Source organism: Rosa chinensis, chromosome 1, assembly GCF_002994745.2.
Source record: "Rosa chinensis cultivar Old Blush chromosome 1, RchiOBHm-V2, whole genome shotgun sequence".
Taxonomy (NCBI): domain Eukaryota; kingdom Viridiplantae; phylum Streptophyta; class Magnoliopsida; order Rosales; family Rosaceae; genus Rosa; species Rosa chinensis.
Window position 1 is genome coordinate 7,232,123 of NC_037088.1, and position 15,406 is coordinate 7,247,528.

The 15,406-nt window shown below is 39.5% G+C and overlaps 2 protein-coding genes and 1 long non-coding RNA gene across 6 annotated transcripts; 2 read left to right on the forward strand and 1 right to left on the reverse strand.

Moving 5' to 3' along the window:
- The first annotated feature begins 293 nt into the window (after positions 1-293).
- On the forward strand, positions 294-6,185 carry LOC112187339 (pentatricopeptide repeat-containing protein At5g04780, mitochondrial). 3 transcript variants are annotated; one of them, XR_005805144.1, is made up of 4 exons: positions 294-517; positions 1,750-3,918; positions 4,532-4,858; positions 5,373-6,184. XR_005805144.1 is itself a non-coding variant. In XM_040513095.1 (2 exons), the coding sequence occupies exon 2, from the start codon at positions 1,780-1,782 to the stop codon at positions 3,655-3,657; it is 1,878 nt and encodes a 625-aa protein (XP_040369029.1). In that variant the 5' UTR covers positions 294-517; positions 1,750-1,779; the 3' UTR covers positions 3,658-6,185. The 3 variants fall into 3 exon arrangements, 1 of the variants encoding a protein (XP_040369029.1); XR_005805145.1 differs by having other exon boundaries at positions 1,750-2,824; positions 3,182-4,858; XM_040513095.1 differs by having other exon boundaries at positions 1,750-6,185.
- Positions 6,186-7,407: 1,222 nt separating this feature from the next.
- Positions 7,408-9,735, forward strand: LOC112187655 (small nuclear ribonucleoprotein E). The gene is made up of 6 exons (XM_024326540.2): positions 7,408-7,566; positions 7,675-7,701; positions 7,809-7,871; positions 9,217-9,295; positions 9,385-9,430; positions 9,523-9,735. Exons 1-6 carry the CDS (start codon positions 7,525-7,527, stop codon positions 9,530-9,532), a joined length of 267 nt encoding a protein of 88 aa, XP_024182308.1. The 5' UTR covers positions 7,408-7,524; the 3' UTR covers positions 9,533-9,735.
- Positions 9,736-11,640: 1,905 nt separating this feature from the next.
- On the reverse strand, positions 11,641-13,632 carry LOC112187666. Of its 2 annotated transcripts, XR_005805121.1 has the most exons (5): positions 13,046-13,632; positions 12,800-12,933; positions 12,626-12,712; positions 12,473-12,543; positions 11,641-11,698 (listed from the first exon to the last, which is right to left on the reverse strand). It is a non-coding gene; the product is annotated as an uncharacterized LOC112187666 (long non-coding RNA). The 2 variants fall into 2 exon arrangements; XR_002931154.2 differs by lacking the exon at positions 13,046-13,632 and having other exon boundaries at positions 12,800-13,013.
- Between the last annotated feature and the right edge of the window lie 1,774 nt (positions 13,633-15,406).

Sequence of the window (15,406 nt, forward strand, 5' to 3'; positions counted from 1 at the left end):
TTCGGGTCAAAAGCTATTTCTTGACAGTTTACCAAACAGCCCAAACATTTCTAAAAGCGCTTTTGATCTCAAAAGCAGTTTCAAAAGCATTCCCAAACTAAGCCAAAATCTCCAACCCAAGTCATGGTGAATTTGGTTTGGGAAAGTCAAAATGGCTTTTGGTCTCGTTGTTGGAGATGCCCTTAGTATTAAGTTTCAGCTCAACTCTGTTTTTTTTTTTTTTTTCTTTAACACAAATCTAAATATCTAATGAGCCACAAATCAACCGAACTCTTTGAGTAAAAATTGGCAAGGGTGGCCCAGCATATTTTGCCGACCGGTTATAACCGACCCGTTTATGAACCGCTTTGATCCGTAAACAAAACCCAGATTGCAGGCCATTTTCTCCATATATGCCCAGCAACCCATTCAAAATTTGCTCCGAACTCTTTTACTTGGACCCGCGCCTAAATTTCCTTGTGAACTTGGGATTACAAAGCTTCCAATTGGGTCTCTGCTGCCATATAAATTCCACAAGGTCAGTTCTGCATTTCGGGGTTTCTGATTTTAATCTGGTGTTGGGTGATTCGGTATTTTGTTGGGTTCATTTCAGACTTCACTGTGGTGTTTAGATTTCTGTTCTCTATTAATTCCAGACAGAAAAACAAATGAAACAAAGTGTAAATCATGCCCAAAACTCTAATTTTCTAGCAAAGTAGAATTTTTATTATGAAAAGCTGCAATCTTGCTGATATTTAGTTGTGTATACCAGTCATTTATTGGTCCTTTGAAGCTATCAGGGACAACCCACTTTCGAGTTTCGACAATGTCAATGCTGTTATTTACCAAATGTTGTGTTTGATGATGTACATTATAGTCTCAGCTTAAATCAAAGCAAGAGTGCAGGGTGAAAAATTGTTTATGTTATATTGTGTTGGGGGTGCTATAAGAGTCGGCAAATCCTTATTTGAGTTTGAATGTGGGTGCTTTCGTTTCGGGGCTTGTCATTCTCTGTATTTGGGGATTATATTGCCCATACTTACAGCACATCTACTTGTATTAGACTTCCTCACTAACTTTTCAGTAATGTCAAAACAAAATACCTGATAGTGGAAATTTGATAACTCGACTAATTAAGTTTTGAATGAAAAGCTAGTATTAAATCATGGAAAGAGACTACAGAATGATTGTGTTTGTTTTCAAAATCAGGTCACTTTTCAAAAAATTCTGTAACTTTCGGGTTGGTTCTCCCCCTTTTCTTTTGGTTACATGCTCCTCCCTCTTTAGTGACTGCAGAAAGATGAGAAACGAATATATGTCTGTGCAGTGATATAGAAAATAGATGATGATAAGAGCAAGACTACACATTTCACCAAAAGAAATGGACATGTAGAAACTAATATGTTGTCCCACCCTGCACTTCCCTGAGAAAGTCTGAATCCCATATAAATACTTCTTTACCTACATTGCAGAAACAGTTTGACCCTCCTCCCCTTCCTTCAACATGTTTAAATTTCTTAGCTTTTATCATATGTAGGAATTAATGATATAGAAAAGGATATAATTTGACTTTGACCATATGTGTACAACTCGATTCTTTGCAAATGTATGGATATATTTCACTTTTTCTGTGGAATATAGACAAAGGTTTTTGCTCCCACTTCCTTGAGTTTATCTGTGGTTCTTGTATTTATTTATTTATTTATTTATGAGTAGATTTCCATTACTTCTTCATGTTATGCTGCTGAGTTTTGAACATTGAATTTGCAGGAAACGATTCACCATGCTGCAAGCAATGGTATGAGAACCTTAAGGAGATACAAGGAAGGATTGTTTAACAGTAGCACAGCTCAGATATATTATAGAAAATTCTCAGCCATTGGCAATGCTAAAGCTGATAGACCCAGAGACCAAGAATGCCTTGTTTGGTTGGGCACAAGTGCCACTCATATATCGCTTTTGCATCAAATCTTGCAAAGTAGTGCAAGAACAGGTGCACCTATGGAAGGAAAGGCCTGCCATGCACAGAGTATTCGTGTTGGATTACAATCGAACACTTTAACGTCTAACATGCTTATTAACATGTATTCAAAATGTGGCTTCCATAATTGCGCTAGAAAAGTGTTTGATGAAATGCCTGAAAGGAGCTTAGTTTCATGGAATACTATGATTGGGTCACTTGCCCGGAATGGGGAGGAACAAGAAGCTCTTAGTGTTTTCGTACGTATGCAAAGAGAAGAAAACCAATTTAGTGAATTCACTGTTTCAAGTGTTCTTTTCGCTTGTGCTGTGAAATGTGCTGTGTCTGAGTGTAAACAGCTTCATGCTTTTGCTATTAAGGTAGCAATGGTTTTGAATGTCTATGTGGGGACTGCATTGCTTGACGTTTATTCAAAGTCTGGATTGATAAAGGATGCAAGTTTTGTTTTTGAGTCGATGCCAGAGAGGAGTGATGTCACGTGGAGTTCAATGGTTGCTGGGTATGTGCAAAATGGGCTCTATGAGGAGGCTTTGGTGTTGCTCCACAGAGCTCAAATGATAGGACTAGAACATAACCAGTTTACAATCTCTTCTGCTATTTGTGCTTGTGCAGGTCTGGCAGCTTTGATAGAAGGGAAGCAGGTGCATGCATTGTTGTTTAAAACTGGATTTGGTTTAAATATCTATATCGTTTCCTCTCTGATAGACATGTATTCAAAATGTGGTAGCATTGGAGAAGCATACACTGTGTTTCAAGGTATGGAGGACAGGAACACTGTTTTGTGGAATGCCATGATTTCTGGGTTTTCTAGACATGCTTGCTCCCTAGAGGTGATGATCTTATTTGAGAAAATGCAGCAGACAGGTATGCTCCCAAGTGAAGTAGCGTATATATCTGTATTAACTGCTTGTAGTCATATGGGATTGGTTGAAAGTGGAAGGAAATATTTCAACCTCATGATAACAGAACATAATGTGTCCCCAAATGTTGTTCACCATGCATGCATGGTTGATATTTTAGGTCGGTCAGGGTTGATTCTTGAAGCCCATAATTTGATTGAGAATATGCCATTTGATGCTACTGCTTCTATGTGGGGTTCACTGTTAGCTTCTTGTAGGATCCATGGAAATTTTCATTTAGCTGAGATAGCAGCTAAGCACTTGTCTGAGATAGAACCGAACAGTGCAGGGAACCTCATTTTGTTGTCAAATATTTATGCAGCAAATAATAAGTGGGAGGAGGTTGCAAGAACAAGGAAGCTTCTTAAAGAAAGTGAGTTGAAGAAGGAAAGAGGGAAGAGTTGGATTGAAATCAAGGACAAAGTTCACTCATTTATGGTTGGAGAGAGAAAACATCCCAGAATTTCTGAGATATACTCTAAGTTAGACCAATTGGTGGAAGAATTAAGGATGATGGGTTACAAGGCTGAGATTGAACATGATCTTCATTATGTCGAAGAGAGCAGAAAACATGAACTTCTGAGGCATCATAGTGAAAAACTTGCTTTTACTTTTGGGTTGATGTGCTTACCCTCCACTGCACCTATCAGGATCATGAAGAATCTTAGAATTTGTGGGGATTGTCATTCTTTTATGAAGATCGCATCAAGTTGTTTGGGGAGGGAAATCATTGTCAGGGATGCTAAAAGGTTTCACCATTTCAAAAATGGTTTTTGCTCTTGTCGGGAATTTTGGTGAAATACTTGTGCTCCATTATGTAACTGACTACTTACTGTTAGCATTTTGTGCACTTTCCTAGTTGTTGCTGAGCAAAGGGTGCGAAAAATATTCATTTGATGACTATTAATCCAATAGTCTGGATATGAGAGACGTATGTGTCGAAGTTTAGGAACTAGGTAATAGTATCCCGATCAAAAAGCTGATGAAGGGGGCAAGGGAAACAGGGAGTCTACTGGATAGGCAAGTAGTGGACACATTAAGCCCAAATGTGGTGGTCAGGTTAGTCAAAGATTTCATTTTACCAAATTCAATGTTGTCAGACTAGTCAATGTTTATATGTTTCGATGATATCCTGCATCAAGAAGTGGTCTTAAAGGGGTATTATGTCTGAGAAAATTATGGGACCCTTGCATTTGGAGTCAATGAAGGGCAGGCTTTGTGAAAGATCTAATTTTACCAAGTTCATTGTAAGTCAGATTAGTCAACAGACATTTTGATGCAATTTTGCACTAAAACAGACATTGCAAGAAAATGTGGGAATTTAAAGGAAATGAAGATGGTTTGCCTTTCTTTTTCTCTCCTTTATTATGACTATTAAATGATCCAGCAAGATTATTTCTTCATGACTACTTGAGTATTCTAAGCATAAAAGCTATCGCTGTAGCTAGGATCATAATGTTAATAATGTTGGTTTGCATTTTTTGCTTTTGTGGTCTGTAGGATTAATTTCTTCTATTATTGGATTGATGTCAGGCTCTGAAAAGGAAATACAATGCATAGACATGTGGTCTGTAGGATTGCTTTCTTATATTCCTACTCCATGTTCTGTGTTTCAGAGATATAATTTTTTTTTGGTTTCTCTTTTCTTTCTGTACCTGATGAACCAATCTAGTTGGTAGCATTCTTATTGAAAGAACAGCGTTTGATAGTTGGAAGGTCTGGACTGAAGAACTGTTTGATGAAGATCTCAGTTTGTAAAGACTTTGATGGTATCTGGAGTACAAACCATATCACCAATGACCTCTCCAACTTGTCCATTCACTCTGAATACCAAGGATCAGACACTGTCTCCACTGCAAATGGTTAATGACTCCCCCATAATCCATGTTGGCATATACTGCCTCACCAACCAATCTAGGCTCCTCTGCACACAGCTTTGTGAAGCTTTTGCAATGACTGTTGCATGGCCAAAAATCTCTATCAAATTGATTTACTAAAGGTAAACGCTACTCAATCCTCATGCACTTGCATAATCTGGTTAATTATTATTTGGATGTGCGTATGTAAACATATAAGAATGTACTTGATCATCGCTTGTGCAAACGTAAAATGTTATAAGTTACTATAACACAAAGAACTAAATCAACTTTTATATATGATATGACATTTAATAGTGACTTTTGGTACTATTGATATTCTCGCCATTTGCAAGCATTCATGTTGGTACTGTTGGAAATGCCTAGGTGCATATGGTGTCTGTATTCTAAAGGCAGGTTTTGTAAGAAACTTCCCTCTCTAGTTTGTGTCAAAATACTGATTCTGGAGTTTGAAGTTTCATACGGATCGAGTATTCCTTTGTTGTCTGTTTTTCAGTAATATTCAGTTTCACATTCTTGGGTCCAGCTCTTATTTGCCTGTCTATTTCCATGTTACAGGCAAAATTCTTGTTATCACGATGAGAATGTCATCTGTTGGTTGTCATATTGCCTAATTGTTTATTTTGTACTTGACAGTGTCAAATAGTATTCAAGGCTAGCAAAGGTAGCAGAGCGTCTTTCTAGAGACGGCTTATGCTCAGACTCAGCTCGATCACGACGATACCATGTCGAGCTATGTATTTAGGGTAGTTATATACACTCAGACTGCAATATGACATTTTTGACTTCTGTAAATGCTTAAAGCATTTCCAACAGCTTCATTTCCTTATTTGCAAATTATATTTACAAAATTAATGAAGTTATTGGAGATGCTCTTAATTTTGTTTCCTTCCTTACTGAGCTAAGTTTGATGATGATTCTCTCGTTCTCATAAACCAGCTACCTCTTTTCTTTTTCTTTTTAATAAGAAATAATATTTATCAAGAAACAGTAACTTAAACAAATTAAAGAAATGAGCGCGGTGCAGCTAGATATGATGGAGGCCAACAGGATTCCTCTGCTGGAGATGTCGGGGCATTGCGGCGTCCTATTGTTGACGGTGGTAGGCAGGTCTATGGCATGCGGGTTGGCGGGTCGGCGACATTTAGCCCGCCAACTAGTTGGTGTTGCGGCGGCGGCATTGGTTTTCTGGAGAAGGCAGGTGTTGGGCTTCTTGCTGCTCTCATTTGGGATATTTTCGATAAGTACCTTTATTTTTAGGGAGCTAGGCACTTTTTTGGTACATTCTATGTGTTTCTAGCGAATCATCTGAAGTAGTATCAAAGGAGAATTTAAGTTATATCTATGAATTTGATGTCTAATGGGTTGACTAGAAATAATCGCTGTAGATACTACCACAACTTTTTGATCTGTCTATAGAAGGCAGGTGGAGGGTATGTAATGATCATTTTAACTTGTGATGAATGAAATTGAACCCAATTTGGGATTAATTAAAAAAAATATTGAATGAAGAAAAGATACATTTATGGCCTAAATGACTGATATTATTTTTTTTTGCAAATTTGAAATTTGACAGTTAAATCCTCTTGATCTACCCACTGACAATTGAGGAGTCAAAAATGGTCATTCAAGCTGATTTCTCCAAGTTTGGTAACGACAGTTTTGAATGCATTACTCTCTCTTAACGCGCTAGTTGGCTTCAGCTGGCTCTAATGAATTTCATTTTTGTCCTTGTGTTTAGCTTGAGTCAAGACTAGCTAGACATAAAATAAAACCTTAATGGGCCGACGTGTTTCTCTTACGGCCCATGAAACTTCGACTGAGCCTCTTTGCGATTGCTTCGTAAGCAAAATGCAGGGCCTAGCCCACTTATCTGTCATGTGGGTATGGCCCAATTTTTCTTAGGCTTGATCCATTACCTTGTGCAGTGAGTCTTATCAAGATTGGGTTTTCTTAGGCTTGATCCATTCATCCATTGCCTTGTGCAGTGAGGCTTGTCGGCCTAATTCTAGGTATCTCTGGGAATGGTTTCTAGGGCTGGGCTATGAGGAAGAATGCTTTGACGCCCCTTTATTAATTATTTTTACTCTTAGCCTACAAAACTACAATTGTGAATATATCTCGTCCACCATTTGGTCTATGAATATCTAATTGCCGTGGTTAAACTTTAAAAGCCTGAAAATTGGGACACAACTATGCCGATGAATTATCCATCTACAAAAGCCTTCTTGAATCATAAGATGGGTTGATGAATTATTCGTTGTTGATGCTCTACCATAGTATGGGTTTCACACTGGGAATCATAATTAAACTTTCCATTTCTTTAACGAATTAAGAGTAGAGAAATATCCATTATCAATGAAAACTTATTGGGAAAGAAGAGTTCCGCGGGGCTCGTCAAGACGAGAGTATTGTGGGAAAAGTTGCCCAAGAAATTTTTATATAAATTATAATTTGCTGAGTGTACTAAGATTTTTACGAGATACATTTAGAAATACCATTTTTATCCGGGGGTGTCCTAAACCCTAAACCCTAAACCCCCAATAAATATATGTAAACGGATACACCTTCATTCAGGATTTACCCAAAATAATCTCAGTTGGGCTTGGGCCCCAAATTATTTGGGAAATTCTTGTCTCGCTCTACAGTCTACACTCTACACCTTCGCCTCAGGCGACCCTTTTCTCTCACAATTTGCTTTGCTACTACCCTCCGTCAAAGTCTTGCGCTAAACCCTCTCTCTCTCTCTCTCTCTCTGCGACCCAGAACCCTCGCAACTTTCGCAGCCATGGCCAGCACCAAAGTTCAGAGGATCATGACCCAGCCCATTGTACGTTCTCTTCTCCATCTCCCCGTTTCTCTGTTTTTCTTTATTAACCTTTAGCTGACAATTCTTCGTTCTGTTTTCTTGGCTTTCCTGGGGGTTTCGCTACTTCAGAACTTGATTTTCAGGTTCCTCCAGAGTGTAAGTCCCTCCTCTTTTTTTTGCTTGAATTTTTCGTTTGGGTTTTTTTTTTCATAAACCTCGCATCGGATCTAGGGTTTTTTATTGTTTGAAAATTCTGGTTTCAGAAAGCTCGAATTCAGATTTGGCTCTTTGAACAGAAAGACGTCAGGATTGAAGGTCGAATCATTGTAAGTTTGATTTTTTTTTGCTTTCAATTAAGCTTGTAATTATTACTAAAGCTACGTCACATAAGCTGCATTGTAGGTCTGTGGATAGAATGGATGTATAAAGGCTTAGGACAATAGGACTCGTGTGCGAATATGTACATATGGTTGCACATATATTGACATTCTTTGATTTGAACTGTGCCCTCTGAAATAGAATCGTTTTTTTTATGTTGGTGCAAATGGTCCATTTTTACATGCCGACATAGAGATAGTAGCTATTGAGGTGGATGGTAAAGAATAATTGAAGTGTGAAACAATCTAAACAACACGAGTAGCCAATATTCTATCTCTCGTTCATGTGAAACTAAATTTTTTTAACCTTATCAGAGTCAGAAGCAATATGGCAATTTGATGTTAATCCTGTACTGTCATTAGTATTTTTCTGTTTTTAATGGAATCTTCACTTTTTCGGTTGAGTGATATATGTGCAAGACTAGATCATTGAGTTAACTCAAAGTAATGTGGTAGCTTGAATATTTCTACTGAAGTGTCCCACTAAATTCTGGGTGAATTGATCGACCTAATAATGTACAAAAAAATTGTCTAGTGCAAATGAAATTTGGGTCGAATGTAAAATCTGTGTCAATCTCTTTTTCCAAACCTTAAAGTCAGTTTCTTATGGTGTAGCAGACTCATTTGTAGCTTCCAAAATGACTCAGCAGTCTTGAGCCAACAAGTTTTGTAACCTATAAGCTCCAACTGATGCAGAACTGGAACTTTAGGCTATTGTGTTGCTGAAATGATAGCAAAACTCTATTGTACTTCTAGCCATAACAAACAAGAAAAACAAAAAGATAAGCTGTAGGATTAAAGTTGGAATATAGTAGGAGCAAATACAGCACTGGTTGGCATTTTTATGTTAAGCACATCAGCTTTTGCCTTGTTGTTTAGATTGGGGTTGGGAACTGGGATGGGATTCTGAATTTTGAAGAAGATGGAACACTCACACGTATGTCTTTTCTTCTTGTGATGCCTTATACCGGATGTCTTGAACCATATTATTCCTGATTTCATCACTGTTAGGGGATATGCTTGCTGACTTTATTTATCTCCATTTGTCATATTTTTTTGCTATAATTCAGTTACATGTCTTCTTTAGTCCTATTTTCTCCAACAAATGTGAAGACAATTTGTCTCAATTGAACTGTTGCCACAGATAAATAAGGAAGCCAACATAATAAAGAGTGTAATCACTAATCAGCGTCCTCATATATGCACATTCTCTCTCCCTCTCTGTGGTCAGCATTTTTCATGCATATGTGAGCTGAGTTGAATAATTATCTTAATTTCTTTGCTGGTTGTACAGGGTTTTGATGAGTACATGAATTTGGTTCTAGATGATGCTGAAGAAGTGAGCATCAAGAAGAATACCAGAAAGACACTAGGTGAGTCCCCTCCCTCCCCTTGCTCGTTTTCTGTTGGCTCCGTATTTGTGTAAACTCTAAATTGTTTTGTTTATTTATTCTCTTTTCAGGAAGGATTCTTCTTAAAGGAGATAACATAACTCTCATGATGAACACGTAAGTGTATTTAAACCATCTCTCTGAATCTCGACCTTGACCTCTACTCTAGCCAACTCTAATTGTGACTCTTTTTGTTACTCTATGACTAGGGGGAAATGATGATTGATCTGAGAAATGATTATCAACATCCTGAATTTGATGGAGATCAAGCTATTCGGACTTTATTCTGTAGTAACATGTATTTTGGATGCCAATCGTTTGTAGTAGTGATTGTATTGATGACCTCAATGGATAACTGATATCTCATGCAGAATTACTTTTGATATAATATGATGGTCCTTGGCAGGTGATTTGCATAAAAACCTAGTATGTTGATTGCTTAGGTGAATGCCTGAATCTTTCTGCCCGTATGAGTAATCTCTATGAAGCTGTGTGAGATTGTTTGTTGTTTCTCAGCTGGTAGCATTTGTGTAATCCTTGTAGACGTATCAAACGGGCCGCTTTGGCACGACCTTGGCCCGTTTAGTAGCGGCTCAGCATGGTCCAAGCATGATAAAGGGTCGGCCGGGTCGGCGCGGTCCATTGTTGCAAGTCGGGTTGGGCCGAGATATATTGACCCATGGGCTGGTCTGGCTCGAGCTCATTATGGGCGGGGTTTAGGACCGAACACTGATTTATTGCGGGCCAATTCATTATTATTAAAAATTTTTACGAAGAACTTTCTGTGGTGAGATAATGTTCTTTTTTAAATTCACCAATGCTATTAATGTTTTCAAAACAATAAAATAAAACATTTATATCTTTGTTTTAACATAAGTTTTTTTTCCTAAACATTTAAAGATATGTTTATTATAGGCCTCAACAAAAAGCCTGCGGATCAAGTGGGCCAATGGAGGCCCGCCGGCCTTGAGGGCTAAAAGCCCGGCCCGACTCGTTAAAAAGCCCGCAAAAGTCCGCCTCGGTGGGTAGTGGGCCGGCCCGCAAAAAGCCCGCAAAAAGCCGGCCTGACCTGCCAAAGGCCCGCTAGGCCCGGCCGGTAAAAGCCCGCTAGGTCCGGCCGGTAATGTGGTGACCCGAGAGGGGGGTCCCACAGCGCCGCGACTCCGAGCCAATGAGGAATCGACATGTCACGAATGACATCTCGATAGCTCATCAACCCGAAACCGCAAGGCCTTTTGAGTCTAGGTTGCTGGTTTACAAAACACTTTCTTGGACAAAAGTCACAAAATATTCTAGCAACCGAACAACATATTTTCGCAAGCGGAATTTTAAAGTGGGCTAAAAGATTTAGGCTTACAATCGGAGTCCAATTTGGAAAATAACAAATCACGAAGTGAAAACAAGTATGAGAGACGCGCCCCAGGGTTACGGGTCTCTCGAAATTTTGTGAATGAGTGAATAGAAAACAAATAAATTAGTGAGGAAATAAATAACCAAGTTACTTCAAAATCCGATAAGGGACCAAAACCTTCCTTTTGATAAAACTAAAGAGAAATGCGCCAAGCCGGGCCATGTGCCTCCCCTGTATGCTTCCCGACCACGTGCTCGAAACCTGCACACTATAGTAGGGGTGAGCTTTCGTCCTCGCATGCCCAATAGGGGCCGACCCAACCATGCTAGGTTTGAAAACAATATACTTGAAAATATTTACTACATAATATTGTGCACGTTTCTCGAAAAATACTTTTAATAAGAGGCAACCACAAACATTTATTTTCTTTTATAAAGCATATGCAGTATGCTTCACACAATTTGGAGCTCCGAGATACTTACCTGCCGGCTAATATAAAACAAATCTGTGACCGACCTGGTTCGTCCTGAATTCGAGAACCGGCCAACTACTCTGTAGTACTTCTGACTACAAGTAGCGAAAGTGTCCATTTCCTGGCCCTGAGTCTCCTATGACTGGTTCACTGTCTATACTTATCTTTCCTCGACAAACATAGGAGCACGGCCCCCTCCGGAGGTTCACGGTTATCGACACCGTGGGATCCCTAGGAATCTACGCGTCTAGGTCCCATTCACTTTCAGGTCACAAGTATAAACATACAAGGGTACAGTATCTCAACATGCAAGTCTAGCCTCAGTTTTTGTAATTAGCAATTATCAGTTCTGAAAACACATGTATCACGAGGCATCGACTAATGAACAACCAAAAACGTTCTTGCAGGCAGCTTAATATATGTATAAGCATATACACGCACAAGAAAACCACTAACAAGATAGGGACGGCTCACCCTACCTGGAATTGGAGTGCTCGTACACAATTAGCTGCGTTTCGAACTTTCGATACTTCTTCCAACTTCACGTGCACACGCTCGAGTCCTTTATAATAAAAGTAAACCAATAAGTAACTTGACGTCATTAACTTAATCAATCGAGCACCTAAGGCATTCACTTAATTTCCTAAAAGTCCATTGAATTAACCTTTAACATAAAAATATACTATCCATTCCCAAATAATCCAAATGATATTGCATTGGAACCATTTGGGATATGGTGGTCATGCTTAGCACTTTGGTCTTTATTTCTTTGCCCTTTTTACTTTTAAGAAAACAAATAACAAATTCCATTGCCGAACAATTCACTTAACGTAGTGAGCTCATTCGATAGATGGTGATCACACTTCTTTCCATGTTAAAATTCCGGTCAACTGGTTTGACCTCATTTTACTTAATCATTAAATACTAACAAATAAATAGTAATTACCATTCCCGAATTATTACATTCTTACGATAACTTCGGGATATGGCAACACTAGAAACTCCGACTTTAACCTTATTTCCTGAACGTGAATCCAATATCCTAATTTAGCTCAATCAAATAAAATCCACCATTTTCATTACCCACCTCCACTTAACATTGATAGTTACTCATGCTCAACATTTGCTTTCACAACAACGATTTAACTTGCAATTTACAACTTCTTTAAAGAGCTCACTGATTTAGTCATTCACCTTATAACAATGACATTTCCAACATAACCAATCACTCAATTACCATAACCAAATTTATATCACGCACACTCAATAAAACCATAACTTTGATCAGTACAAACAGTACACGGCCAAACAGTTTCCAAAATACAAAGTCCCTTACCATTCTTCTTTTCCCCAGCCAGAGGCTATTTCTAGTTGCTGCAGTCCATCACTATCAACCCATTCGGACCTCTAGCAGAAAAACAATACTATCAATATTCAACACTCAACCAATTTCACATCCAGAATAGAGTTTGAGGTCCTTAGTTCTTACCTTATTCGATTTCAACCAAAGCTACCCCTGTAGCTCATCTTCTCCGATACTCCAAATTGCAGGAATCCAAGAACCTCAAGTCTCCATCTCCACAACAGAACAACAACTTATTTAATTAGTCTCAAAGTCCAAACAACAATCAAACTCTTAAATTCATAAGCCTGCATTCCTTACCCATTTTTAGTTCTGCCGAAACCACAAACTCCATAACGTACCGCTTCTTGCAGTCCTTCTGTAGTCTTCACCATCCCACCAAAACTGAAATCGATACCAAGACCAGAAGCTCCCCTCTCATATCAATTCCCATCCTCCAAGTCCCGAATTCAAGAACATCAACCAAAAGATTTGAACATCAGCAATCCACTACTTTGGAACTGAAACTCAACCAAATAACAGAAGGGGGCTTTGAAAACGGCTTACCAGAACAAGAGGACTACGCCGGCAGAGTTCACGGCGGCATCAAGGTTTCTCACGCGCCGGCGCCGGCGGCGCGTGTGGCGGCTCTGGTCGGAATCGGAGGTCGGGTGTTTGGACTTTTGGAAAACGTGAGACGCTGATTCCAACCATGGAGGTGGTTTAGCACGATTCGCGTTGGAGATTAGAGAACGAAGGCATGCAGAGCTCGGTTTCCGGCGATGTGTGTTCGACGTCTTCTGGCGATGGGATGTCGGGGGCTTGATGGTCGGCGCTCCCTGAGCTCACAGGAGGCTACGGTGTATTGAAAAGGCGGCTAGAAATTGATGGAGGTTGAGTGGCAGCAGCGTCGCAGCCTTGGGTGGTCACGGGTAGAGGCTGCCGGCGATGTATTTCGACGTTAAGGCTCGGGCTTGGGTTGGTTTTGGATGCTGCGTCGATTGGTGAAGACGGTGTGGGGAGATGGTGGCCGGAGATGGAGTCTCCGATGGTGGCAGAGAGAAGGATAGCGGAAGAGAGAGGCCGGGTCGATGCATGGCTTCGATCTCTTATGGGTTTAGGTTGGATTGAGGTGCTGCTCCGATTGGTGGTAGCGGTGATGTGAGGCGGTGGCCGGACGATGTGGTTCCGGCGATGGCAGAGGGAGAGGACGAGAGAGTGAGGTCGGGGAGAGAGAGAGTGTACGGCCGAGAGTGAGGGAGAAATGGTTTTTAGGGTGTTAGGGTGTCCAAGCATTCTATTTATACTCACGTACGAGAAATGTCAAATTTGCCCCTTCGACGAATTACACAATTCTCCTAGCTGATTGCTTTCGGTTTTGGGCTCGTGACGTTTCTTTTATTCGTCTTTCGTCGGAAACTTTAACAAACAGTCGCCTCACTAATCTTCGATAACCTTCTAGGCCCAAATGGAAGAATATCGGCCCAAACTTAAATTGTCAGCCCAATAGGTGGTCTCGATACCAAAATAATTTCCAAAATAAATTCCTTCACTTAAATTATCTTGCGGAAAAAATCTTATTGGCGAAAAATTACTTTCGGAAATTAACTAAAATTTTCAGGGGCTCACACTCTACCCCCCTTAAAATAAATTTCGTCCTCGAAATTTGCCCAATGCATGAATGGGAGAGGTTACTTCTTTTCGCCTCGGACTCGACTGTGCACAAGACATAGTTTCACTTTCCCTTGACACATTTCGAACCTTTACCTTTCACATGGTTCATCTTACTTCACTCATGAGGATGACCTCATCAAACTCTATTACCATTTGTTTTTCGCAAATTGCAATTTACCTTAATCACATTGTGTGTGTATAGGCATACATTTGATTTCATTATCTCATCCAACTCCTCTTAGCTCAATACCCTAGGCAATGGCATTATTGCTTCAGCATTTCTGAAAAATTCGAAGAGCCTTAAAACAAATCGGGGACTAACACTTAGTCACCCACAAATCTCAATAACAGCATACTACAAAGTAGTGGTAAGTCCACTTATCAACCTTGTTTCCACAAGTAGATGACCAACACATTAGTGTGAGAATTTCTCAAGCGTTACTTGTAAACAATTCGCGTGGAATGCCCCATCACGCATTATTTTACACATCACAATTTTACACATCACAATGACATTCATAAAACTTCCACATTTTTGTGCTTCCGTTAGCTACATATCCAAATTTCTGGGCTATTCTTTCCACTTCACCAAGTGTTCCTATTATACTTTTCATAGGATACACTTCTCTCCATGAATCATGATTCTTTTCGATAAGTAACTCGCTGAATAGCAACTTCGTTGCAGCCATGCGATAATAGCTTATTTTTCAAAATCACTGAAAATAACTTGGCGTCTACGCTCAATTCCCATTTAATGAGAATATAAAATTACTCGGGAATTTGATCCTTAAATATAAGTGGCAACCAAGGAGAGAAACCGAGCTTTCTCCATTGGTCAACCTAAATAAGTTTCGTAGAGCGTCACTACGAATGACACGTCAACGATCTCATCACTGTCGTCCACCTCGTAGTTATCAACGATCTTGGTTGTTAAACCTTATACACCCTTATTCGTAACTTAGCGGATACTATTTACTCCTTGAACAAACAATTGCGACAGCTTGTCCATATGACATCGAAACCAATCACGCGATTCAGTAGACTTGATGTCACATTGTAAAATCGCAATAACTAGGTATCTACTACACGTCAAGATACACCAAACAATAGGTCGATTAGCATTGACCAACAAACCATCCAATGCTCAAGGCATCAAGTTGCAATAATACTTTTCGATAAGGCTTAACGAAATTTGAGGATCACCAATCGAGGTTGACTCCTTAGAATTTGCAAAGTTCGTAGCATTTCCATTCA